General features: G+C 40.2%; 1 protein-coding gene across 3 annotated transcripts in view; it reads left to right on the top strand.

Moving 5' to 3' along the window:
- Positions 1-26,436, top strand: part of LOC123518176 — a 273,942-nt gene that overhangs the window by 110,900 nt on the left and 136,606 nt on the right. For all 3 annotated transcript variants that reach the window (XM_045278865.1, XM_045278866.1, XM_045278864.1), the window contains exon 3: positions 18,178-18,310. In XM_045278865.1, the coding sequence (XP_045134800.1) occupies positions 18,178-18,310 (133 nt within the window). The remainder of the gene's footprint in view (positions 1-18,177; positions 18,311-26,436) is intronic.

Genomic DNA, 26,436 nt, shown 5'->3' with positions numbered 1-26,436 from the left:
AGGAGAAGGAGTACAAAATAATATAAAGGAAAGGCAAACATCAGCAGACGTATTGGTCTTTTCAAGGCTGCTTGGTAACAACTTCTATCAATAAAGAAGTGAGAGATAGATGACAGTACTGGAGAAGGCTTCTCCCCACTCACCACTCTCTTCAGGTTTCACTGGCTTGAAAATAATTGGGACAGTGCCGAGAGCTTTCTGGAAATCATGATAAATAATATCAACTGCTTTTGTCTCGTCATACGAGTTAAAAACTTTAGAGAAAAGTCTAATAGGTTCGGTAAGTAGGAGCGCTCTTTTCTAAAACAGTGTTGTGAATCTTTCAGTATTTTATTTTCTTACAAAAATTTAACAATCTTGTCTCTGATTAACGGTTCCAGCAGCTTGCACACTACTGAAGTAAGACTGATTGATCTGTAATTAGCTGGGAGTGATTAATTTCCTTTCTTGAAAATGGGGGTGACATTTGCTAGCTTCCACTCGTAGGGGGACTTTCCCCGCTTGTACTTTTATTGAATAAAATCGTAAGTGGTTTAATGAGCTAGTTTTTTGCTTCTTTAAAGCCTGGGCGATATCTCGCCTGACCTAAGTATCTTATTTACATTCATGTTGTTCATGACGGAGAGGAATTCATTTTCTGTTATCGTGAAGTCAAGCAGTGTAGTGCCATGTGTCTGCGCTGTAGGCAGGATGCCTCGAATATTTTCAGTCGTGAAGACTGTTGAAAAGTAATTGTTTAAAGTGTTTGTCATGTCTATTTCGTTATCTATTTGGTTGCTATTTTCTGTTATCAGTGGACCAATTGTTGAGGCTAAGACTCCTTTACATTTCACATAGCCGTAAAATTCTTTTGGGTTTGTTCTACAGGAGTCTGCAATCTGAGCTTCAACAGAAGAGAAGGAGGAGGAGGAGGAGGAGGAGGAGGAGGAGGAGGAGGAGGAGGAGGAGGAGGAGGAGGAGGAGGAGGAGGAGGAGGAGGAGGAGGAGGAGGAGGAGGAGGAGGAGGAGGAGGAGGAGGTGAAGGAAGAAAAAATGACAAAGAAGAAAAAACGAAGAAAAGAAAGATATGCATGATAAGACTTATAACGGGCACTGGCTATTATATCAGTCGCACATTTACCTACAAAACACAGATAAATAAACTTACATCAACACACGGTTTAAAAAAAATGAATACGAGAAAAATGCAATTGGAAAAGCGAAGAGAAAGCAGAAAAAAATCCTTAATAGGTGCACTCTCATTCCTACGCCCAACCCAGCAATAAGTAAGCACCATGAAGGAGTAACTGAGTTCTAATAATTCACGGTAACTTTTCGCACAGAGGAGGGAATAGAAGAGGACGTGAACTAGAAGGAGAAAGAGGAGGAAGGAGAAGCACAAGGAAGGAACGAGAAGGAAAGGGAGAGGGAGGCAGCCATTTGATTGTAATTACTAACTCTGCATTTGACTGGGTCTGCTCCTTCCCCCACCAATCCCAGCCAGCCACAGCCAGTTATCACAAGGCTCTCCTTCTGAAACTGCACGTGGCGTGGTTAAAAGCGACGAACGAGGAAAGGTGTAGTAGTACTGGTAGTGGTGGTGGTGTGGTGGTGATGGTGGTGGTGGTGGTGGTAGTGGGAATGTGTGAATGCATATTCGAAGAACTATGAAAGAGAATGAAAGTATTTGAGAGATATTACGGGAAAGCGTGGGAGTCTGTGAGTGAAGGGTTAGATCTCTCTCTCTCTCTCTCTCTCTCTCTCTCTCTCTCTCTCTCTCTCTCTCTCTCTCTCTCTCTCTATCAAACCGTGACGGAAAGCGTAAAAAGAAAAGCAAGAGGAGAAGAACAAGATATGGTGGGAATATTTGAAAATTGTACTGCGTCCCAGGGGAAATATAACCTTTGGGTGGATAGTAACTTGTGGAGAGATCAAGTGACTCGGCGACTGGTAGGTAGTAAGAGGTGGAGGAGGAGGGGAAGGAGAAGGAGGAGGAGGAGGAGGAGGAGGAGGAGGCGAAGAGGTAGGAGATGAAAGGAAAACACAGCAGTGGTCGCGAAAGGAAGAAAGAGAGAAGGAGAGAAGGGAGAGACAGCAGTTTATAGTGGGAGTGTGTGGGCGTGAGGGCGTGAAGTTAGGAAGAGGAGGAGGAAGAGGAGGAAGAGGAGGAAGAGGAGGAAGAGGAGGAGGAGGAGGAGGAGGAGGTGGAGGAGGAAGAGGAGGAGGAGGAGGAGGAGGAGGAGGTAGTGGATGAATAGGAGCACGGTGACATTCTGCCTAAAAAAAACACGTAGTTTCTTACAACATATTATACTCACAAAAGGTACAAGTGAAGCTGTGGCACCTTAGTGTATGGCCTTTCTTCATGTGACTTTGGGGGTTCTGAGGAAGTGCTGGGCTGGAAAGAGAGAGAGAGAGAGAGAGAGAGAGAGAGAGAGAGAGAGAGAGAGAGAGAGAGAGAGAGAGAGAGAGAGAGAGAGAGAGAGAGAGAGAGAGAGAGAGAGAGAGAGAGAGAGAGAGAGAGAGAGAGAGAGAGAGAGAGAGAGAGAGAGAGAGAGAGAGAGAGAGAGAGAGAGAGAGAGAGAGAGAGAGAGAGAGAGAGAGAGAGAGAGAGAGAGAGAGAGAGAGAGAGAGAGAGAGACCATCTTCAAAACTACCACAACTCACGACAACTCCTCAAAACACCAAGAACCACACCAACACTCTCTCTCTCTCTCTCTCTCTCTCTCTCTCTCTCTCTCTCTCTCTCTCTCTCTCTTTCTTTCACCAGTTACCTGCTGTCAATCGCGCCTCAGTTATCAGTACCCGGCGATGCAGAAAAGAAAAAAATACAGTATTGTTAGAGTCTGCATCAAGCGTAAGTGTTGATAGGGTGGCTGATTGCGGTGTTTTCTGGCAAGAGTGATATGGTGGCGGGAAGAGGTAAAGTGACGGTGGAGAGGCTAGAGGAGGAGGAGAAGGAGGAAGAGGAGGCAGAAAAGGAAGAGGAGTAAGAAATGGAGCTGGTATTCCAAGTGATGTTACAGAAAAAATATATATAAGGAAACAGGAGGAGGAGGAAGTACAGATGGAGTGAGGAGGTGGAGAAGAAGAAAAGGAATGCGAGACTGATGTTTGTGCTGGAGAAAGAGATGGAAAATAAAGTAGTAGAAGAATAAAGAGGAAGAGGAGGAAAAAAGAAGAAGAAGAAGAAGAAGAAGAAGAAGAAGAAGAAGAAGAAAAATAAGAAAGAAAAAATAGAAGACCACAAGGATAACGATGATGATGATGATGATGATGATGATGATGATGATGATAATGATGATGATAAAAACAAAGCTGACAACAAAATAGAGAAGGAAGGAGATAAAGAATGAAAAGAAAAAAAAACAAGGAAAACAACATTAACAACACTAAAGTAAAAAACAAATAGGAATCTACGACAATTATTGATAAGGAGGAGGAGGAGGAGGAGGAGGAGGAGGAGGAGGAGGAGGAGGAGGAGGAGGAGGAGGAAGAGGTGGAGGAGGAGGAAGAGGTGGAGGAGGAGGAGAAGGAGGAGTTAGCGGCTCAAGGTGGCAGCATAAATCGTGTGAGAAAGGGTGGGCGTGTCTTTAGCGTGTGAGGGCCAGTACTTGTGTGTCGCTCATTTCACGAACGAGTGGCCAGAGAGAGAGAGAGAGAGAGAGAGAGAGAGAGAGAGAGAGAGAGAGAGAGAGAGAGAGAGAGAGAGAGAGAGATTTTTTACGTTGACACAGCAAATAAATGTTCGCAGAGATGGTTTGCAGGAAAGTTGCAAAGAGAACACAAACTACCGAACATTCTTTACCCTCTCCTCCTCCTCCTCCTCTCTCTCTCTCTCTCTCTCTCTCTCTCTCTCTCTCTCTCTGTGTGTGTGTGTGTGTGTGTGTGTGTGTGTGTGTGTGTATACATGCGTGTGTTCTTCATGTGTTGTCTGTAATTACATTATTTGAACACAAAACTTAATATTTTTTTCCTTTTGATTTGAAAAATAGTATGCAGAGCGAAATCTTGAAGTGTTAATTAGAAAGCTCGTAGTTTTATATCATTTTCGCAAAAAAGAAAATAAAAAAGGAAGAAAAAAAAAGAATGCATGAAAGAATGTGGAAGATTTCAAAACAAATATGTCGTGTTACTATTTTATAATCGAGAGAATTAAAATGCTTTGTGTTACATTTGTTTTCACTAGTTTTACTTATGTTTCCTCCGTTTTTTTTCTTTGTATATTCACAGCTCAACTTGCATGATTATCAATGATAGGAATTGTCTTTACATATTTGAATAGACTTAAGTTATTCTACTGAGCGTAAAACAATAAGCGATAAAAGGTCTGCTTTTCACTTTGTAGTGCTTTCTCAAATTATGAGTAAACTCTCAGACTTAAGAACTTACAAAATTTAAGAGTTAAAGTGATCTACATACTCTTAACTAATGTATCAGTCCCACATTTTTATCCGTGTGTTGTTTTCTTGTCTGGACTTTACCGCCACACTAATAATTCTTACTTTTAATGTTACCGGATGATTGAGAGACGCTATAAAACATCCTCTTCCATCATGTTTTACTTTTTAAACAAACGTATTTTCCGACATTCCTTTCATGTAGATTCTATACATTTATGTATCACCTGTTACCTTTCCCATTTCCAGCTTTCCTCGTAGATTATTTTGTTGCTGAATTAAATTCTGCATGACACCTTGACAGCGTTTTCAACTGATAGCGTGTTGCACGGCTACGAAATGCAATTTTGGGATTTGACCGCTCGCGTGAGAACCCTGACGTTTGTTAATATTGAAAGGTATTTAACGCTCCCTACCAACAGTCCATCGGTGCGGCGGGGTTAACTCTTTAATACTCATGTGGCTTACCAACGAAAAGCTGAAATGGAAAAATGAAGCGGTTTAGACCTCTGCTGCACTAGTTTTTAATTCAAAAAGGTACTGATGTTGATTTATCATGTAATGGTGAAAAAAGGCACAGTGGGAAGAGAATTCGATCGGGATGGTTAGATGTGAAGTTTCGATTTGGTGATCAGGGATGTTGTAGGCGATAGAGATGAGAGGAAGAAGTCTGTTGGGGAAGGGAGAATATGCTGAACTTCTTAATTTCGCAGAAACATCTCGATGACAACAATGATGGTGATGATGATGGTGATGATGGTAACCACCAAGTCTAAGGCAATCCACTCAGTTTCACTTGAAGCTCGCACTCATTAGTTATTCAGATCTGCTCATAAATTTCACACCGTGGGTCTCCACATTACTGGTAAGTAAGCGCTCATGATGGAAGGCGTCAATGCATGGAAGCGTTAATCATAATTAGTTTCATAGTATCTGTCACAGTGAATAACAAAAAAAAAAAAGAAAAAAGAAAAAGATCTATTCCTTTCCTGCCCTGTGTGGTTCGAAGAGAAATATGACAAGTTCCACTGTGGTTGAGTTTGAGAGACCACCACGTAACATTGTCTTCATTCTTCTTCTTAACTTCAACAGAAAAATGTTGAAGATCGTGTGAAAATAATGAGTATTTTATTTTCACAAACTCTGTTATTGATAGATCGAAATGCTTTGAGCATTGAGGTAAGGGTCATTTTGTTTGCATAAGTATTGTATTCTGTAAAAAAATACACATATAAAATAAAAATTCAGAATTTTCCCTATATATTGATCTCTGAATAGAGGTTGTAAATAAAAAAAATCAAAGCAAAGTTGTATCTGGTTGAAATGGAAAAAAGTAACTGACTTTTTTCAAAAAGCTTTTCATTATATTTTTAGATATCAAGGCTACTTCAGTACATACCCAGTGAATTTTATGCTGCAATAAATTCCTCTTCTCCTACTTGTTATTCTTTTTATTATCATAACATGCCAGTATTCAGTGTGCATCACACACCTCACTTTATTTTAATCTTGAAGTAGAGTTTATAAGTTATATCTTATTTTTTATCTATGTACACGCACACACATTCACACACACACACACACACACACACACACACACACACACACACACACACACACAAGTCATCTGGTAACCATGTGTTGTACACATTTGATCTAATGAGAATTGTATCAACATTATGTGACACGGTCTGTGTTTCCGCGCCGGGGAAGACGTAATGACTCAGTGCGCACGGTAATGATGTAGCGTCTGGAATTACGGACTCCAGCCAACCACAATATACTCATGTCAAAATGAGAGGCAAGATGGTTCTTCCCCGCCATTTCAGACCCTTCATTTTTGTTTGCTAAATCCTTCAGGTTAAATATATAATTATTTATTTGAATATAGCCAGGTTAAATTTATCTTATCTTTATTCTTGTAAGAGTTCAGAATGATGCCTAATGACTGTTCCAATATTAGCCTTATTACTCTCTAATGAGCAACAGAGAATTAAGGATTTTTTTTCTGACAGGACTAGCAATGTCTTTAGTATCCGCGTATATTTGCTATCTTGGTAGAGAGAGAGAGAGAGAGAGAGAGAGAGAGAGAGAGAGAGAGAGAGAGAGAGAGAGAGAGAGAGAGAGAGAGAGAGAGAGAGAGAGAGAGAGAGAGAGAGAGAGAGAGAGAGAGAGAGAGAATAAAATCATTTGGTGGAGAGTTGCACAGAAAAATGTGGAGCAAGAGTAGGAAGAGGATTAGGATTAGGAAGTAGTGGAGGAGGAGGAAGAAGAGGAAGAAGAAGAAGAAGAAGAGGAAGAAGAGGAAGAGAAGAAAATAATGTCCAAGAAGCATATTCTCGTCCCTTGGAACATTTCCGGCCCCAAAACATAGCGAGGGAGAAAGAGAAGACACTCCCGGACGTGTTGTTTTGCTGGGCCCGGTGCTGGCCACTCCAAACACCTTCCCCTAGCACCGGCATAACGTGTTCCACCTCGACAAACACCCTCGTGATCACCCTAACGCAGAGAAAAAAATAAAACTGCATTAGCTAATTTAAGTTTAAAAATAGAATGCATCCGAGAAAAATATCCAGCTGCCTAACTGAAACTGTGCGGAGGATGGCGCGAGAGAGGTAACTTGCCGCAAATTATTAAGTACACGTAAAACTTTGGCGAGGATTTCCCCTAATTATCACAAAACCTTATAAGAGGCTTACTTCCACTGTGCTGCAATAATTCCCTTCTCTATTCTTTTACAGTATTAAAAGTACGAATTTGATGTGGAGGAAAACTAAATCTTCATCATATCTCCCCTTGCCTTCTTACTTATGACGTTCTTCTGCGTGGTGGTCATGATAAGATGTTTCATATAACTTTTTATAATCTACAATGCACTAATTTCATCTGCATCTAAATTTTCATCATATCTTGGCTTGCAGAAACAGTCTCTCCTCATGTACGGTGTTCAAATTACGCTGCTTTCTGCTTATTCTTAGAATCTTAAATCTACTGTTCTTGTACAGCTTAAATTCACCATGGTTGCTTTAGAAATGGCATGCCAACTATAATTTTCCTCCTGTTGGTAAGATAAAAAGTTCTCTTTCTCTCCTTATTCTCATTATCATAGAAACTTCCATTCACTTCAAACTGCACAAAACTACCATATATAATCTTAAACCAGATTTTTTTTTCTCTACATCCTATTAATATCCAGCATGCACTGTCTTCTTACGGTGCAACATTTCACTATGATAATGCGTTGAAAAAAATATCTCTCCTCCCGCAGCCCTCTGATAACCAAGAGTTTTTTTTTTTTCAAGCGATTTTTCTGCCAGTCAGCCTCAAGACGCTTCACCGCTTGATAGTGAAGGCAGGAGGCTAAGCACATAATTTCCCTTCCTTTCATCAGTCTTGCTCTCCGCTCTCCCTGGAACCCCGACAGCTCCTTGGTAATCAGGACCTGCTCGCTCCTCCTCCTCCTCCTCCTCCTCCTCCTCCTCCTACTCTGCCTCTTACTTGCCAGCTCCAAGCGCCCTAATCCCTCCCTCTCACCCTCTCGCCCTCCGGCCTCATTAACCTGTAGCTCAAAGTTAATGAGTGGACTTGTGGCTTCCCGGAGAGAGGGAAAACTCGTGGAGAATTCAGTCAAAAGGGAAAAGTAGCGGGTACGTGGAATACTGGATCGACATATTCACACAATAGAATAAAATAACTCCCTGGCAAACTATCTCTTTTCTTTCTAATCCAGATTCTTTTTGCTCGCGCGTTCATTGAAATAATTAAGAGCTATTTTTATTTCACTGCAATTAAGACTTGATTGCTTTGTTTTAGCACAAAAGGAAATATTGCGTCTAAATCAAATCCTATCCATAATTATCTTTTTGATTAACTGCAACATTGCACGAGAAAAATAGTTCTAATTTCACCTGCACTCTAATGTAAGCGACAACGGCGACAGCTGCCACACGCCTGCCACCACACTCGAAAAATAAAACCGGACAAAACCGAGGAAAAAAAATGTTGAAGGTCACAGCAGAAAAACTCTAAACTCCGAGTGTTCGTGCAAGTCGCCACGCGTATGTACCAGTCCAACATGCAAAAGGCAAAACTCCGGTCTTTCCCTCTTGAGAGCCGAACTAGGCACTCTCAAGCTTCTTCGACCCAACGACAGAACAACAGGAAATAGCAGCAACAGCTGACCAAGAGTAAGCAGGCAGGTAGGCAGGCAAGCAGGCAACCAGGCAAGCAGACGGGTAGGGTTCCATGAACAGCAGAGTAGGAGGAATGGAGTGGAAGGGATCGGCCAGGTGGTATGAGACGCCCTCCCTCCTTCCCGCCCCTGCAGCAGCCCACCTGAGAGCCACAGAGCACGGAGGCCGATACTTATAACTTTGGTGTATAGTTCCCCAGGTCCCTTGCCCCCAGCCCTGTGGTGCCCCTTGAGCGAACTTCATCTTACGGGAAGTTCACTTTACTAGGTAGGGTTAGGGTCGCAGTGGTGGTGGTGGTGGTGGTTGTGGTGATGATGGGCAGGTCAGTAAGAGTTGGTGGTTATGAAGGTAGTGATGGCGTTTGGTTGTGGTAGAATTGCTGTACCATTTAATGAGTCAGAAAAACGACAGCCACAGTATATGAACTTAACTGCCACGGACTGATATATCTCTCACTGTTTATGCTGAAAATGTTTATGTCTTTTATCTGTCAGAACACTCTACAAAGTAATAGATATAGAATCTGTCTCCAGTGTCAACGTTTATTCTTAAGGCGTTAAAGATCGATCAGTAAAGCCAGTGTCGATGTGTACTGACATGACGTTCTTTATCACTACAGACCACCATTTGACATTGTTTATCTATATGCTAGAAGATATGAAGTGTGGAAAGAATAAAAAAAGTGAAAAAATGAGAGAGAGAGAGAGAGAGAGAGAGAGAGAGAGAGAGAGAGAGAGAGAGAGAGAGAGAGAAACTTTGAATCTAGGACACGAGTAGCCTCGGGGTGAGTTGGCATAACGTCTCCAGACTCTACACTGCAGTGACTGTGCCTCACTTTACCGAAGTGGTCTTAGTGTTAAAGACGCACTAGGACCATTACCAGCCTCTCCAAGCCCTAAGAGAGAGATAGTGAACTACGACACAAACATCCAATACGGGGATAGACTCAGTAATGAAGTTGTTAATACCGAATAAAAAGAAAAATAATAGATGAGTTTAGGGATAGAAAAAAAGGAATGGACAAATTGCTATAGATAGAGAAATATATATAATACTATAAAAGAGTTGCTATGTGCCAGCATACTAACTATTTACATTATTGCTTTCTTTCTTCGCTATCTATATTGTTTTGTATTCTAAATATATATGTAGTAACAATATTCGCGCAGATAATACGATACAATTAACATTTTCGACAAATAAAAATCTGATGGTAACATTAATTGTAGCAATAAAAGGTAAGCAATGATAACAACGGAAGATTCAATAGTGATAAGAAAGAGGATAAGGAAAGTAGAAGTTGCAACAAAGCTGGCAAGAAGAAAAAGATCACTGGATAATTAACAAAAACAGTATATTAGCTAATTTCTTGCTGTTGTTGTTGATGGTGGTGATAGTGGTGATGGAGGTGGTGACGGTAGTGGAGGTGGTGATGGTGGTGCTATAGTTATATGGCAGCAGGACATTTAAGAATAACGGCAAATATCGTAGCTATAGAGAAAGTAGAAGAAATACACATAGTAATAAATACGTTAAACACACACACACACACACACACACACACACACACAAACACACATACACTTTAATGAGAATATTTCGTGCTTGTGCTGATGCCATGGATGCAAGAGAGAGAGAGAGAGAGAGAGAGAGAGAGAGAGAGAGAGAGAGAGAGAGAGAGAGAGAGAGAGAGAGAGAGAGAGAGAGAGAGAGAGAGAGAGAGAGAGAGAGAGAGAGAGAGAGAGAGAGAGAGAGAGAGAGAGAGAGAGAGAGAGAGAGAGAGAGAGAGCTGATGAAGGAGATAGTGTGGAAAATAATGAGGGAAAGGGAAGAGGAAAGGGTTGATTGAGGTGGGACTGGAAAGGAAGGAGGCTAGGAAGGATGGATGGGGTGAGATATGAGAGAGAGAGAGAGAGAGAGAGAGAGAGAGAGAGAGAGAGAGAGAGAGAGAGAGAGAGAGAGAGAGAGAGAGAGAGAGAGAGAGAGAGAGAGAGAGAGAGAGAGAGAGAGAGAGAGAGAGAGAGAGAGAGAATAAGCACGGAAACAGACACATGGAGGAAAAAAGAGAGATGGACTAGCAGAGAAACGCATGGAAGCAAACAAACACACACACACACACACACACACACACACACACACACACACACACACACACACACACACACACACACACACACACACACACACACACACACACACACACACACACACACACACACACACACACACACACACACACACACACACACACACACACACTACCATATGTAATAACAGAGAGAAAAATAATGATAGAGGCTGGGATTTAATTAACGTCAATCTGAATCATTCTCATGCAGCGCTACATTGGCCTCCTGCAGCCCCGTCAGCCTCGTCAGCAGCTCCAGGCCTCCGTCAGTCAGCCACCGCCAGCTTTCAAACACAACCACCACCTCCACGCGTGATTCGTATTCAGTTGCGCTCCTTTGCCTGTCGCTTCCTTCAATTTGATTTCCTCTTCTCCTCCTCCTCTTCTTCCTCGTACTCCTCTTCTTCCTCGTCCTCCTCTTCCTCTTCTTGCTTTTCTGACTACTGCTACTCCTTTTATTCTCTTCTATTCCTCCTCTTCCTCTTTCTCGCAAGGGACAACGCGTCTGTTTCTGCTTGTTCACCTTGTGGCCTCTGTTGTGTTGTGTTTTCTTTTTCTTTGTCTTCATATTTGCCTTGTTGTTATTGTTGTTCTTGTTGATTTAGTTTTTGTCGTTGTTGTTCTTTTTCATTTCTTATTTACTTTTCCTCTTTCTCCTCTTCTTCCGTCTCTTCTGTTCTTATATTTCTTGTTTTTCTTTCTCAATTTTTTCTTGTTCTTCAATATTCTCGTTTCTCTGTTCTCCAAACATTACAACTACTCATTTGCTTTGACTATGTATCGGTTTGTACTTCTGATTAGAATGCTTCTCGCCACTCCCTCTCTTTCCTCCAGCCTGTATTACTTTACCTTCGGCACACTTCTTTGCCTTCACGCGTTCTTTTACTCCCTGTATAAATCAACACCCAGGGATGCGTGCAATGTCATGCTTTATTAAGATAGTCCGAGGGTGTGACATTTGCTGAACTTGTAGTGGAATATTTTGTCAGGGGATCAAGTAATATTTTCTTGTGTTTTCAGTTTGAATAATAAATATGTATGATTCTTACACGCATACATACACGATAAAAGCTTTTCTTCTTTTCTGGACGAAGTGATTTGACATGTTTTCGTATATGTGTGTTTTTTATCCTTCTTCTGTATGTAGAACGTGTCAATTATGAACCTGAAGGCTGGCATATATTTGGGCAACTGGACGTGAATGAAAGTTGTTTTAATCTTTTTTACTTAGAGTACACGCCGGGAAACACAGTGAGATCTCTCTATAGCATGTGTTGTTATTGGCTTGTGTGTCCTTCCATAGCCATCACAAAATTCACGTACATATCTCAAATCTTGGTTCCATTCACTATTTCCTTATTTCTCTTTTCCTTCAATCAATTTCTTTATGTTTTCTTCCTAATGTCACCTCTCTCTCTCTCTCTCTCTCTCTCTCTCTCTCTCTCTCTCTCTCTCTCTCTCTCTCTCTCTCTCTCTCTCTCTCTCTCTCTCTCTCTCTCTCTCTCTCTCTCTCTCTCTCTCTCTCTCTCTCTCTCTCTCTCTCTCTCTCTCTCTCTCTCTCTCTCTCTCTCTCTCTCTCTCTCTCTTGTCTCCCTCGTTTCTTGTCATCCTTCCTCAGTCTCCCTCAGCTCAAAAATAAACGGCAGGAAAGGAGAAAGGATTGCGAATAAAAAAAAACCTTGCCGTGTTGTCTCAGGAAAATGTGGGTATTCCAAAGAGGCTTGAGGAGTGATGGGGAAGGGGAGAGGCACGGTGGAGATTGTGGTTAGGGGAGGAGATGAATAGGCAAGGGTGGGATGAGGCAAGTGATGGATAAGAAGTGGGGTTAGAAGAGATGGTCTGAAGATGTGGGTTGAAGGGAGGTAATTATTGAACGTGGGTAATGTAGAGTGTAGTTTTAGGTGTGTGTGTGTGTGTGTGTGTGTGTGTGTGTGTGTGTGTGTGTGTGTGTGTGTGTGTGTGTGTGTGTGTTTGTGGGTAGGTACGTAGGTAGGAAATAGTAAATATACATTGTCTTCATATTTCTCTGCAATATTTTTATTTTCCAAGAACACAACTGAACTAAGCAACTAGCCAACCAGTTAACTAAAGGAATAGTTGCATGTATGAATGTGAATGTGTGTGTGTGTGTGTGTGTGTGTGTGTGTGTGTGTGTGTGTGTGTGTGTGTGTGTGTGTGTGTGTGTGTGTGTGTGTGTGTGTGTGTGTGTGTATACGTGTGTGTGTGTGTCTAGGTGGCAGGTGTGTAGGCGCAATTAACTGAGTGGAATATGTATGAACGTCGTGAACAGGCGAGACATGTGACGCACCTCAATGTAGACATAACACGCGTGACCACAGGACAGACAGCCAGACTGAGAGGCAAACGAGGCTCCTACATGCACTGACACACACAAACCAGCACAAAAGAAAAACAAATAACTATGAACTATATCTTTACAAGGCTGTCTATAATAACTCACACTGTCCATTCTCTGATAGGTGTGTGATAGTAGAGGCAAAAACTTCACACAGACAGACAGGAATACACATGTGAATAAGAAGACGGACTGGCCACCACATCCACGCTCCCACGAGTGAAATAGAACTTGAAGCGAAGCATTATTTGGCTGTCCTATATATCGTGGACATAGAGACTGCAAGAATTTAAGGAATGTATTTTTTTTCGCATATTCTGGCATGTGATACAGTACGGGTCTTACAACTGGACGTCCCCTCTCCCTTTTGGTGATTTATATACGAAGAGAAGACTTAATCGGTTGCCTGTATAGTCTGTATTAGACCTCGAAATAAAAATGGACATGTAAATATTTCAGGTATATTTCGTAGATATTTGAAGTGCCAACAACAGCACACATACGTCAAATAAACTTTTGCATTAATATTTACCGTATTATGCTTTCTCTGAATCTTAAGTCACCTGAGTCTGCTAACAAAACCTGACAACTGAGAGGAGGTTAAGGACGACACGGTGGGTAGGTGTAGCATGTTATTAGTTCAGAAGATGTAATCCCTTTTCAACACAAATCCACTCTGTCATCTTATAATATTAAAAAATTATGACAATACCTATTTTTTAACGCATGTTTTGCCTGAATCTCGGCTAGTAAGGGTGTTCATGGCTCCTGTCATTTATGAAATTCTGTGTCTGTATCTTATTCATTTAGCGTATCTTTTCCATGATTTTTTTTAATACAGGAAAATGAAGAATAAAGGAATAGGATTTATTTAGTTTCGTATCCCGGAAGTGTTACAAAATAAGAATAAATGTAAAGTAAATGAAAACTCGCATAGTTATGAATACTGTATTTAAACTGCAGTGTATTTAACATATTTTTGCATGGCTATAAAAAAAAGAGAAAAATGAAAATAAAAGAAAGAAAAGATTTGCTATTTTTTTCCGCTCTGGTCGTGTTTACGAATAAGAATGAATAAAAATGTCTACGATTCGTTTTCTGAATTATATTGCAGAATATAATGGCGCAGGATGCTCAAGTGTGGAATCCCTCAACCAATACAGTAATATTCAAAACCAGAAACATATATTAAATTCACAATGATAGCGCTCCAAGGTGGCCAACGCTCAAATAATGATAATAATTCACTGCGTATATAGTGCATGTGAATCCTGTAAATGATCAGTTTGTAAAGGAAATAATAAAAAAAATAAGATGAAGACCAATTCTATAAAGGTGGACCAGCCAGTCAGCAGAGGACACTTGGAGGAGGGGAGTGTGAGTCCCCTCAAACCTACACGTCTACCACTCAGGCCGGGGAAAAGAGTCGAGGTGAAATGGAGGAGAGAGGAGCTCAGCTGCAGCATGGAGTGTGTAGGGAAGAGTGGGAATACAAAGGAAAATAAAGAAAGAACGAACGGAACAGACCTTTCTGCTTTTACGAGATTGTTTGTGATAAGCTATATTGCTACACTATTTCATCTAAAGCAAGAAGAGAGAGAGAGAGAGAGAGAGAGAGAGAGAGAGAGAGAGAGAGAGAGAGAGAGAGAGAGAGAGAGAGAGAGAGAGAGAGAGAGAGAGAGAGAGAGAGAGAGAGAGAGAGAGAGAGAGAGAGAGAGAGAGAGAGAGAGAGAGAGAGAGAGAGAGAGAGAGAGAGAGAGAGAGAGAGAGAGAGAGAGAGAGAGAGAGAGAGAGAGAGATACACCACTATTGCCACACAGACATTCATATCCAACATACAAACATACCTACATACATATATAATGCATAGTATATACCTGAACAATGCAAGATAAAATAAATTACTTCCTAGTCCCAAATCAAGCTTGATATAATAGTATGTAGGAAGACTGCAAGGAAAAGAAGGGCATAAAAAGAACATGAAGAAAAAAAACAAACATAGATTTGTTGACTCACGAGGCTTGTTGATATGAATGGCTCTGCCCAGTCTGAAGCAAGAGACGCGGTACGGACGTAGGCATTATCTGTATTTACTAACTATTAGGGAGATGCTTTGGAGGATGTGTGTGTGTGTGTGTGTGTGTGTGTGTGTGTGTGTGTGTGTGTGTGTGTGTGTGTGTGTGTGTGTGTGTGTGTGTGTGTGTGTATTTGTGTGTGCATGTGTGCGATATGAAACCAATTATGACCCCAAAAAGCAAATTACGGTGAAAAACTCATATAATATTCAATCAACAGTTTTTCATACAATTATTTACTGTTATACCTTTAAGTTTATATTTTCCTCGTCCCTACCTAGCCTTGCCTTTCCTCTCAGGTCTAACTAATCTTTTCCAAGACTCGGGCAACAAAGGCTTCATTCCGTAAGAAACCCGACGCAGTGATTGGCTTACCGAGGAACACAAAGGGCCAACGATAGCAACAGGTCATTACTCTGCAGCAGAACCTTCAAAATTAAATTCCCTATAGATCGGGACGTGGGGGAAGGGGGAATGGGAGTGCAGGGGAGGGTAATCGGTTTGAGTTTCCGTGTCGTGCTGGAGTCTAAATTAGTGACATACGTACGTAGGTTTGAAGAAGTGAAGGGAGTGTATGTATGGAGGAAGCATTGTCATTCTATTGAACTGTGTGTCATTTCAGCATTGTGCATTGATGGAAGTATGTACTTGTTTGTCTTTTTTATGTTGTCATGGCTCTTGTTTTGGCTAATTTTGTACGCATATGCGAGGGAGATCAATATCAATAACATATTCACAAGGAGAAGAAGAAGAAGAAAAAGAAGAAGAAGAACAACAACAAGAACAAGAAGAAGAAGAAGAAGAAGAAGAAGAAGAAGAAGAAGAAAAGGAGGAAGAAAAATATGGGGACACTAATTATCGAAAAATGAAAAGAAAAAGATATCAATAGCAAAAATAAACAAACAAAAAAAAACAGAAGTATAAAGAAAACGACATGCTAATTTTCTCTAGCATAGAGCGAAATACATGGAGAAAGAGAGAGAGAGAGAGAGAGAGAGAGAGAGAGAGAGAGAGAGAGAGAGAGAGAGAGAGAGAGAGAGAGAGAGAGAGAGAGAGAGAGAGAGAGAGAGAGAGAGAGAGAGAGAGAGAGAGAGAGAGAGAGAGAGAGAGAGAGAGAGAGAGAGAGAGAGAGAGAGAGAGAGAGAGAGAGAGAGAGAGAGAGAGAGAGAGAGAGAGAGTTTTTGTAGACAACTTATAACTGTACAGTACAAATGAGGCTGAAAGGCAGTTATCACAAAGGAAGTGTTAAGCTTGAAATCCTTGTCACTTCGCCTTTACTGTAGCAAGTGGAAATCATGAAGCAATTGCATTCGTAAGGCAGGTAGGGTAGGGATCATTTTACATAGGATTACAGTTACTACTAAAACTACTTGCAGTGAATATATTGAAAGCGAGTGCGACATATTTAAAGCGTGCTAACATATGCCACAATTTCAAACGATAACTCAACAAATCAAATGCATGTTTACTTCCCGCCACTCACCTCTAGGCGTCTTTGTCACGCGTTCCAAACACAACAAATTTTCTTCAAGTCATTGCAGGTGTTTTTCTGTTGTTGATGTGTGAGGTTAACATACATAACACTAAACTGAATAGTATTTACGATGTTCGTAGCTTGTATTATGTTTTAGTTCACACTATCATATATGTGTTACATTTACGTACTGCTGTCACATTTCAGATTTTATTGTTGTTGGTGCTGTTTTTCCATAATCAAGTTGATTAATATCCGTCCGTCATCAGGTAAATTTTTGCTTTCCTAAATAAAGTTAATTTATAAATTATATTCTGTATTTTATTTGGTCATCAAGTAGTTTTCATTTTCCGTGATATGATCAGGTTGATTAGTATTTTTCCAGGATGAGAGTAATTTTTGTTTTTAGAGATCAATTTATTTTTTATTTCTGAAATTAATGTTTTTCGTGAGGAAGCTCATTTTTATTTTTTCAATAATTTTTTACAGCTCTTTTTCCTTATTTGAAGTTAATTTTTCTTTATTGTGATTAGATTCATTAGACCAGATTTCTCACAATGATCGTTTCGCTTCATCATCAGCAAGCCATGCCATCCCTCCAATCACGGCAAACCACACAAATAGAATAAGAAACCCTACTTCTGGATGAACGTAAGAAAACTTCATGGTTATATGAAACTAACCAGAAGTTTGTGGGGTAGTGAAGAACACAATCGTCAGTCTATCCAAATTAATGGACTATCATCTGTTGTCTAATGCTGGTATTACCAAACTACTTACTTAGTGGAAAAAAGTCCTGTAAATAACCTTGTCATGCAATAAAGTACAACACTACAAGTTTTCGTTTACATTTTGTATGAAAGGAAAAATCTCTTAATTTGGTACTAGATTTTCTATATCAATTACAGAATGAAAAAAAAAGACTTCAAAAATTATATTTTTCTCACTTTCCTAAGCTCCCTACCTCAAACCTGCGCCCCTCACGCATTTATACAGGAGGGCTACACGCCAATTAAAATAGAGGTACGCTAAAAAATACGCTATGAGAAAAATAAGCACACAATCCGCAGCCCACACTTGTTAATTATGAGTGTAATATAACGATGGAAAATAACAGTGCTGGACAAATGCGCCGCGTCCTTTTTTCCCCAGTCGGACTGAATGGTTTGGCGATGATAACAGGAGGGGGGTGGTGGCGATGGTGGTGGTGGTGGTGGTGGTGGTGGTGGAGGTGGTGGAGGTTGTGGTGGTGGAGGTGGATGTGATGGTGGTGGTAGTGGTCATGGAAGGGATGAAAATGATGATTGGGAAGATAATCATGATAGCCAAATGCTGAACTATGAATAAAAAATGTATTGTAACTCCTACTACTACTAATAATAATACTAATACTATTATTACTACTATTACTAAGAATAATAGCAATAAAATATCTGATTAAAGAACTGGATTATCCCTCTAACACAAAAACTTGTCACTTTTCCCCTGCTTTATCTTCGGTAATTGGAAAAAAAGGTAATGAAACCAACAACAATCACAGTATCAATAACACTCGTGTATTTTACCTTGCAGGAACACTGGTGGCGGTGACAGCGGTACGAGGGTCCACGGCTCGTCTGCCCTGTCACATCACTTCACCCAACCCAGAGGAGCCTGTGCTGCTCGTCCTTTGGTACAAGAATGCCTCCGTTACTCCTGTGTACAGGTAATGGACACACACACACACACACACACACACACAGAGAGAGAGAGAGAGAGAGAGAGAGAGAGAGAGAGAGAGAGAGAGAGAGAGAGAGAGAGAGAGAGAGAGAGAGAGAGAGAGAGAGAGAGAGAGAGAGAGAGAGAGAGAGAGAGAGAGAGAGAGAGAGAGAGAGAGAGAGAGAGAGAGAGAGAGAGACTCCTAATGTTGAGTTATGGCGTCCCAACAACGACTTCATAATACGCCGAGTGGAGTCACGAGAGACTGCTATTTCTCCTGCCCACAAAATGCTGTGAGTTAAGGGCGAACTGGCAACGTTTCGGGCATGAGAGAGAGAGAGAGAGAGAGAGAGAGAGAGAGAGAGAGAGAGAGAGAGAGAGAGAGAGAGAGAGAGAGAGAGAGAGAGAGAGAGAGAGAGAGAGAGAGAGAGAATGTCCGATGCGCTGTATTGGTAATAGCATAGGTGTATAGTATTTCATTGGTGTGGAGCGTAGAGCAACATATTCCCGATTTATTTTCGCATACACCTTGGAAATGAAATCTGCAGCTGACACTTGCAGGCAAGAGAGGAATTTTATGAGACGAATGAAAGATATTATTTGAATAAGAGAAAAAAAAAATAATACTCGTAACCAGGTTTATTAAATTACACATGTATGACGAACCCGCACATTCCAACTTGACTAATTTCCTCAGGGAGTCAAATTACTGAGAGATGACGGGGTGGTGAACGATAATGAGTTAGGTACTTGAAGGAAATGGTCTTGGGATACAAAAGAGAGAAAGAGAAGGCAAGGGTATAATGAAACAATGGTAATGTGTGCAATTGTGACTTGAACTTGTTTGTTTCTTTCGTTATCTGATTGTGTTACCGTTAATCAAAGCCAGTGTCGTCGGATGAAGGGAATGGAATGTGCAAAAGTGAGTGTTCGGTGTAAATGAGAGTTGAGATGTGAAGGTTTGGTGTTAATAAGAGTAATGAATGACAGATTATTGCTGACATGTTGATAAATTATAATCGATGGTTTGACTTTACAAATGTAGAAAAGTGACAAATTAATGTTAGATGGTAATAAATGGCTGTTTGTGTTCAAACATACTGAAGAGGGATATACTAAACAACGACGGTGAGATATTGTAATAAGTTAAAAGAGTAGGTTTAATATTGATAGATGTTGATATGTGATGACTTTTTGTTGATAGTCATTTAGTGTATGTATGCATAACTATCTTAAAATCATATGATGATTGTTTTTCTTTCAAATTATGTCCAGCTTTCCTTTTCATAGTTTTACGCGCACCTCCTCGCTATACCTTTCTTTCTACATTTCTTACTCATTCCACTTCTGATCACTTTACCTATACTCATTCCTTGCACTCGATGACTGAAGCTCCTATTTTTGCTCCTAAACCATTCATTACAGACAGTCAAATTCACTCACTGCTTTGATCATCTTGCACTTAACTATGCTCCATTATTCAATGGATTTGTCAACAGATTTCTCCGCTTCGACTTCTTAACTTGTTCTGGTAAATTTTGACTTTTCCGCTCTCATCGACACTTACTCTCCTTATATTATTGACTTGCTTTCTACCATTACTCTATTTCTTCTTATATTTTGTTATATTTTTCCATATATATATATATAATGCATCAGTACATTGAAAGAGGAGGAGGAGGAGGAGGAGGAGGAGGAGGAGGAGATATAGACTTTCTTTTAGTATCTGTCTTTCATAATTAAGTATTCCTATGCAATTCCACTTGTCCTTCCCTTCTCGCTTTTCTTAAGCTCACATCTCACTGGACAGTATTAATAATGAGCCGCCAAACAATATGCAATCAGTAAAGAATTATATTTCCAGATTAATTTATACAGTTACCATCCTAATAATCAATGCTGACTGAGTGACTGAATGACTGACTCACACACTGCTTAACTGCGATGTGCGGAATAATGTAATTAGATATACTGTTCTGAATGTAAGTAGCTGAGAATAGAGGAAAGACTGATTTTGTTTATATACAGTCCAGGTTAGGAGATGCTTTTAACGGAACTGCTCTGATTGAACTGACCTACTGACCTGGTGAATCCGCTATTATCAGTAGCACACACAATTGCACCGTTCTCTGATAATGTCAGTGACTTACCTGTGTTGCTCAGGTCAAGGGTGGAGTGTTTCCAGGGTAGTGGCAGGGCGGCAAGCAGCCCGCACCGTCATAACAGACATTGAGAGTAATTCCACGTAAACAACTCACAAATAAGCTAAACAAAAATAATATTATGTCATAAATGATGGTAATTCAATTCGAGGCGGGATATTGGGAAACGAGTTTTAGCGCCAGCAATTTCACGAACAATTTTCGGGCATTGCTATTAAACACACACACACACACACACACACACACACACACACACACACACACACACACACACACACACACACTACTATGAAATGAGAATATTATGATTCTCTCTCTCTCTCTCTCTCTCTCTCTCTCTCTCTCTCTCTCTCTCTCCATACGTACCTAGATATGCACCTTTTAATTCCATTTAATCATCACTCTACTCCTATTTGAATGAATCCTCCACCTTTCATACCCACTCGCCACTGTCTTTTGTGGCTGACGTGATATCTCGACTCTTTCTGGATCAAAGACAAAAAGTAGGACTTCCAATGACTGACTGACTTTTTTTCAATATATTCTTCTTTCTCTATCTCTCTTGTCTCCTGCCCACTTCTCGTACTCTACTTCCTCCTCCATCTCCTTCTCGTCTGGCTAGCTGCGCACTCTCAACTGACAAAGACCATTAAAACAAGGGAACGAAAGGGACAAACACTTGGCTCGATTCTAAGGAAATCCTTAAAACTTTAGATAATTTTCTTCGGTGATGGTGTGGAAGACCTGTTCGTGGAATTTTTTCTCTCCCTAGCTCAAACTAATCACGTCGAACCCTCCTTCTCTGTGAGTTTGCTTTCATTCCAGGTTTCTCTGTCACCACCTCTAGAAGCCTGTCGAAGTGTTTCTACATCAATTGAATTAGATTTTCTGAATGTGCAATATTTTGCGTCTACTAAATGCTGTCATATCTTCATCAAAATATGCAAAACTGTCTGTTCTAAAGTAAAAGATGTAACTGAAACGAAAATTTCTTCCCGCCGTGACTCTACAAGAATCAAATGAAACTTACCCTTTTGGATTTCTCCAAGAATTTCAAGTTACTGTTTCGAAATATTCTATTAAGAAAAGAAAAAGAGAGAGAAAAAAACATGGCTACCGGCGCCTTCACTGCGAAGCGAGACCTTGTGTTCTCCCATTTACCTTAAGACTTTGTAGCTCTTTTGGAGTCTCGTGTTTTTGTATTGTTATCACACGCGTGTCCTTCTCAGGAAATCGCGGCTCCAGCGAGTCTTGGCATGTACCCAGTGTTGTCGAGATATCTTTATATGATGTTACAGAGAAGGAAATAAATAAGGCAAACGCAGATATTAAAGCCTGAATTAAACTGATTTAAATTTTTATAGTAAGAAAATTTGGTCATGCTCCAGCGCTCTTGATATTCATCCAACATCCAATAATGCTTTCATCTCTACGCTATATTTCAGTAAAAAGCAGTCAAGGAAAACACATAAATAAATGAACTCAAATCTGAAATAATCTTATTATATATGGTTCCAGGTTTAACTTCTTAGCCTCATAATTAAAACTTCGGTGATACCGTAAACGTGTCTATTCAGCTGACCGAGGAAAAATATAACGTAGCTTTAAAAACCTTTGAGTTGCTCCATGTCAGAGTGAAAGCTTTATAAAGAACACACTAGCCTTGCACCAAATCACTTTATGAAGCTTGAAGGGAGTCATAGAGCAGTCAAAGGATTAAGAAAGAATTAAGTTAACCTCAACAGGGCATCAACCTCAGACACTGAAGGTTCCTGGCCTGGAAACTATTCCTGTAAAACGGAAAAAGGCTCTTAACTTGATAATAGTTTCTTAACATGCTGAAAACTACCAATGACGACACCCTCGAAGAGTTCTCCCCCACCCTCATCACTCTTTCCATTACCTGCCTTCCCCCTCCCCATATTGCTCCTCCCCATCGCCGGCACAACACATCCTTTCCCTAGCCGTCGTTCCTCCACGTTGGCTCCACCTCACCACTTCGGTCCCCCACTCCCCTCACCACCTTCCGACCGCCCAACACTCACGCCTGATTGAATCTGCTCTTCAGAAGGCACTCCTAAAGGTGTCATAACGCACACACACACACACACACACACACACACACACACACACACACACACACACACACACACACACACACACACACACACACATTTCCGCTATTAATATTATAGTTTCTTTTATCAAATATACAATCCTTATAAATAAACTCTATTTCATGACATCATGCATTATCGTTTTACCTTTTCACTTTTGCCATCCTCCTCGTTTCCTTCCCCATCCTCTCTCTCTCTCTCTCTCTCTCTCTCTCTCTCTCTCTCTCTCTCTCTCTCTCTCTCTCTCTCACGCTCTCCTTTGCCCTCAAGACAAAAATGGCCTGACTGGATTTGCTGTCCTCTTATATTTACGAGGCCACATTCTGCCTCCCCGCCCGCTACGATAAGCCACGAACACCTCCCCTTCTCCCTTTTCCTCATCCTCCCCCCTTTTTATCCTTGTTTCTTCTACCCTTCTCTTTCCTTCCTCAAATCCTTCTTCCGATATTCGTTTATCGTTTCTCTCATCTTTCTCTCTCTTCAGATATCACTATTTGCTTCTTTTCCAGTTGTTTTTTTTGTATCATTTGTTATCTTTCTCTTCCCTGTGTCTTTTTCCCCGTCCCGTTTTTCCTCATCCTTGTGCCACATTTCGTTCAAAGATGAGCACATGAAAAAGCTCTGCTGTTTCCATTATTCTTGCTTGTGTTTTTTCTTTACTGGCCTCGGGTAGCAAAGAGGAAAGAAGGAAAGAAAATATACACACATGCAAAAAGAACAGAGAAAAATAATAGCAACACACACACACACACACACACACACACACACACACACACACACACGGCCTGGGTGTGTAAAGTAGAAAAAAATATTTGTATATACATATATATTTGAAAAATTATATTTGTTTCATATGAGTGAAAACTGCAACAGTTGTAAATATTTTTTTAATACAGTGAAAAAAATAAATAAATGAAATGGACTGGGGAGAATTGGAGTTGAGGGTGTTGCGATGAATAAGAATTCATAAGAAAATAAATAGAAATGCATGAAAAAATATATACATAGATGAAAATAATATGAAATGTTGAAAGCCTTAATCTGAACCGTGAATCACTACAAGAGTTTCCAGAAAATTGAATGGCGTGTATGTTCACCTTGATTTCAGTAACCACGCACCACTGTCTTCCGGTAGATGGCCGTCGGTATATTACGCTGTTCTTGCCCTCGATGAGTCAGACAGCGGTGTGAGTGCGTGAGTCTTAGTGACGTGTGGTGCACCAGCAGCAGGGTACACATAATACCACATCATGAATCACAGGATGAGTATTTCGAAAAAGAAGAAAAAACTATTCAACGCAGCTACTACAATTTTGTCACATTGCATTACTTTCCTTGGTGTGGTTAAAGGTGAGCATGGCCACATACCTTCATATTCCAGATAGTTTGATTACGTTAGGCTGTCATGATGTGGTTATAAATTGTTTATGGAAGATAACATTCGAAATATCCAAATTTTCTCCCACAGCAATATCAGTAAAAGTTCTTATTCCCATGATTCAAACTTTTATCATTCATGAATACTTTCCCCAAAAAAACAAATTTCCTCCATACGATTTACTCACGATATAATTCCTCAATGATGAATCAGGTTACGTTTTCTGATGCTAGTTGAGAGAATCGATTGAATGAGATGTAATTTTGAAGGAATCATTCATGGAGGAATCTTCTTGGATGTGTTTTATTTACGTGGCACTTGCACAGATGCCAAAATATCAGGTCTTCATCCTTTAACTGAGTGAACGAAGGAAGGAAAATTGGCGTGGGTTTTAGGGTGCAAACCATTTTCTTCCATCTCCTATTGGCAGAGCTCCTGCTGATAGGCGACCACATCAGCCAATCAGGTTCACGTTAAAGCTGTAGACGTCACGCTTTACGGCAAAAATACAAAAGGGGACGGAGAAAAGAAACGAAAACAGAGTCGAGATCAAAGAAAGGCATTTGGGCATTTGAACCTTTTACAAAGATGAGAAAATTTTCAGAATGCAAAATACGCCTCAAATAGAATATACTTTCATAAAAATAAATAGAATATTGATAAGAGAGGAAATTTGGGTCAGCCATTATCTGATTACGTGACTCCTTATCTTCTCATCTCGTTCTTCCCGCCGACAGGAAACGAGGGTGAGATAATCATGATTTGGAGAAGATTAGGCCGCCAGACTTCGTTATTTTCTTTACAGAGGGAAGTTAAGAATACCTCCCTCCCTCTCCCACTTGCCAATGCTTTATATTTTGACTTTTATGGCTCCTCTTCAAGGTTCATAGAATAATCTGGGGCAACCTTAGAGTATATTTATGAAAGACAACACTGGCGAGAAAATGAGAAAAGGAGTGATCAAGTGCTTAGTTTTCTTTCATCTTTTGATTGTTTTGACTTTTCTTGAAGCTTGTTCAATAATAATAATAATAATAATAATAATAATAATAATAATAATAATAATAATAATAATAATAATAATAACTGGCAGCAAAAACCGTGATTACTGACTCTTGAGATCCTTCACGTGCCTTTAATTTGAATTGCTGTATTGAGTCTATCAAGTAAGGTATTACAGTCTAGCTGTGTCTTCACCAGTCAAAGGGTTAAAAAATCACTCCTACTTCAAACACCAGTTACGTTTCTGGCTACTGAAGAGACCACACCTGAAATTACGTCGAGTTTGTCTGGGTCTTTGTCTTACTTTTTTTCTGTTACGTAGCTTCTTTTATTGCTTTCTTTACCCTCTTCTTCTTTTTAAAGCGGAACTTCTCTGTCTGGGGGCTTGAAATATTTGAGCTGTGGAAATAATGACGCCCCTGCCTCGTACCTTCTTTTCCAACGTTTCGTCGTTATTATTAGAGAATGACGCTCGGCTCACTCAGCCAGACGGAACAATTTTCACTTGGTTAGCAACATTGTATAATATTCCATTGAAAGAGAGAGAGAGAGAGAGAGAGAGAGAGAGAGAGAGAGAGAGAGAGAGAGAGAGAGAGAGAGAGAGAGAGAGAGAGAGAGAGAGAGAGAGAGAGAGAGAGAGAGAGAGAGTAAAGCGTAATGTGCTAGAATAGGTAAGTATACAGAAAAAGAAACGATGCCAATAGCTTTAAGAAACAAACCTATGAATACTTCTGCCATGAAAACACATACTTCGGCAGGGTAATACGGATGTAATTCTGATATATACCCTTGTGTCTTCTAGCGCTACTGGGATAACATTAGAGTAACTACCTACTAAGTGTTTAAAGGTACCCTGTTATTTTTCTGAACGTTGGAGCGTCAGGAGAAACACATGTCTATGCAATAACCATACCAATAAGTGAAATGTCTCCCGCTGCGTCGCTTTATTAGCCCTAGGAGAGAAAATAAATATAGCCAATAACTAAGGTATTCTGACCATGTTGTTTGTTTACCGTTTGTTTTCTGATAAATGATGTTCGTGTTGGATAGGATGAGGCATGGAAGTTGTTGTAGAGGATGGATTCATGTTGAAGAAGAAGAAGAAGAAGAAGAAGAAGAAGAAGAAGAAGAAGAAGAAGAAGAAGAAGAGAAGAAGAAAGAGAAGAAGGAGAAGAAGGAAAAGAAAAACAAAAAGGAGATGGAGGAGAACAAGAAAAAAAGGACAAGAAGAACAAAAACAAGTACAAATACACAAAAGAGAAGAATGCGAAGAAAAGAAGAAGAAAAAAAGAAGAAGAAGAAGAAGAAGAAGAAGAAGAAGAAGAAGAAGAAGAAGAAGAAGAAGAAGAAGAAGAAGAAGAAGAAGAAGAAGAAGAAGAAGAAGAAGAAGAATACGAAGAATACGAGGAAGAAGAAGAAGAAGAAGACGAGGAAGAAGAAGACAAAGAAGAAGAAGAATGCGGAGAAGAAAAGT

Source organism: Portunus trituberculatus, chromosome 43, assembly GCF_017591435.1.
Source record: "Portunus trituberculatus isolate SZX2019 chromosome 43, ASM1759143v1, whole genome shotgun sequence".
Lineage (NCBI taxonomy): Eukaryota > Metazoa > Arthropoda > Malacostraca > Decapoda > Portunidae > Portunus > Portunus trituberculatus.
The sequence above is the reverse complement of the archived record's forward strand: the minus strand, read 5'-3'. Positions and strand labels throughout refer to the sequence as shown.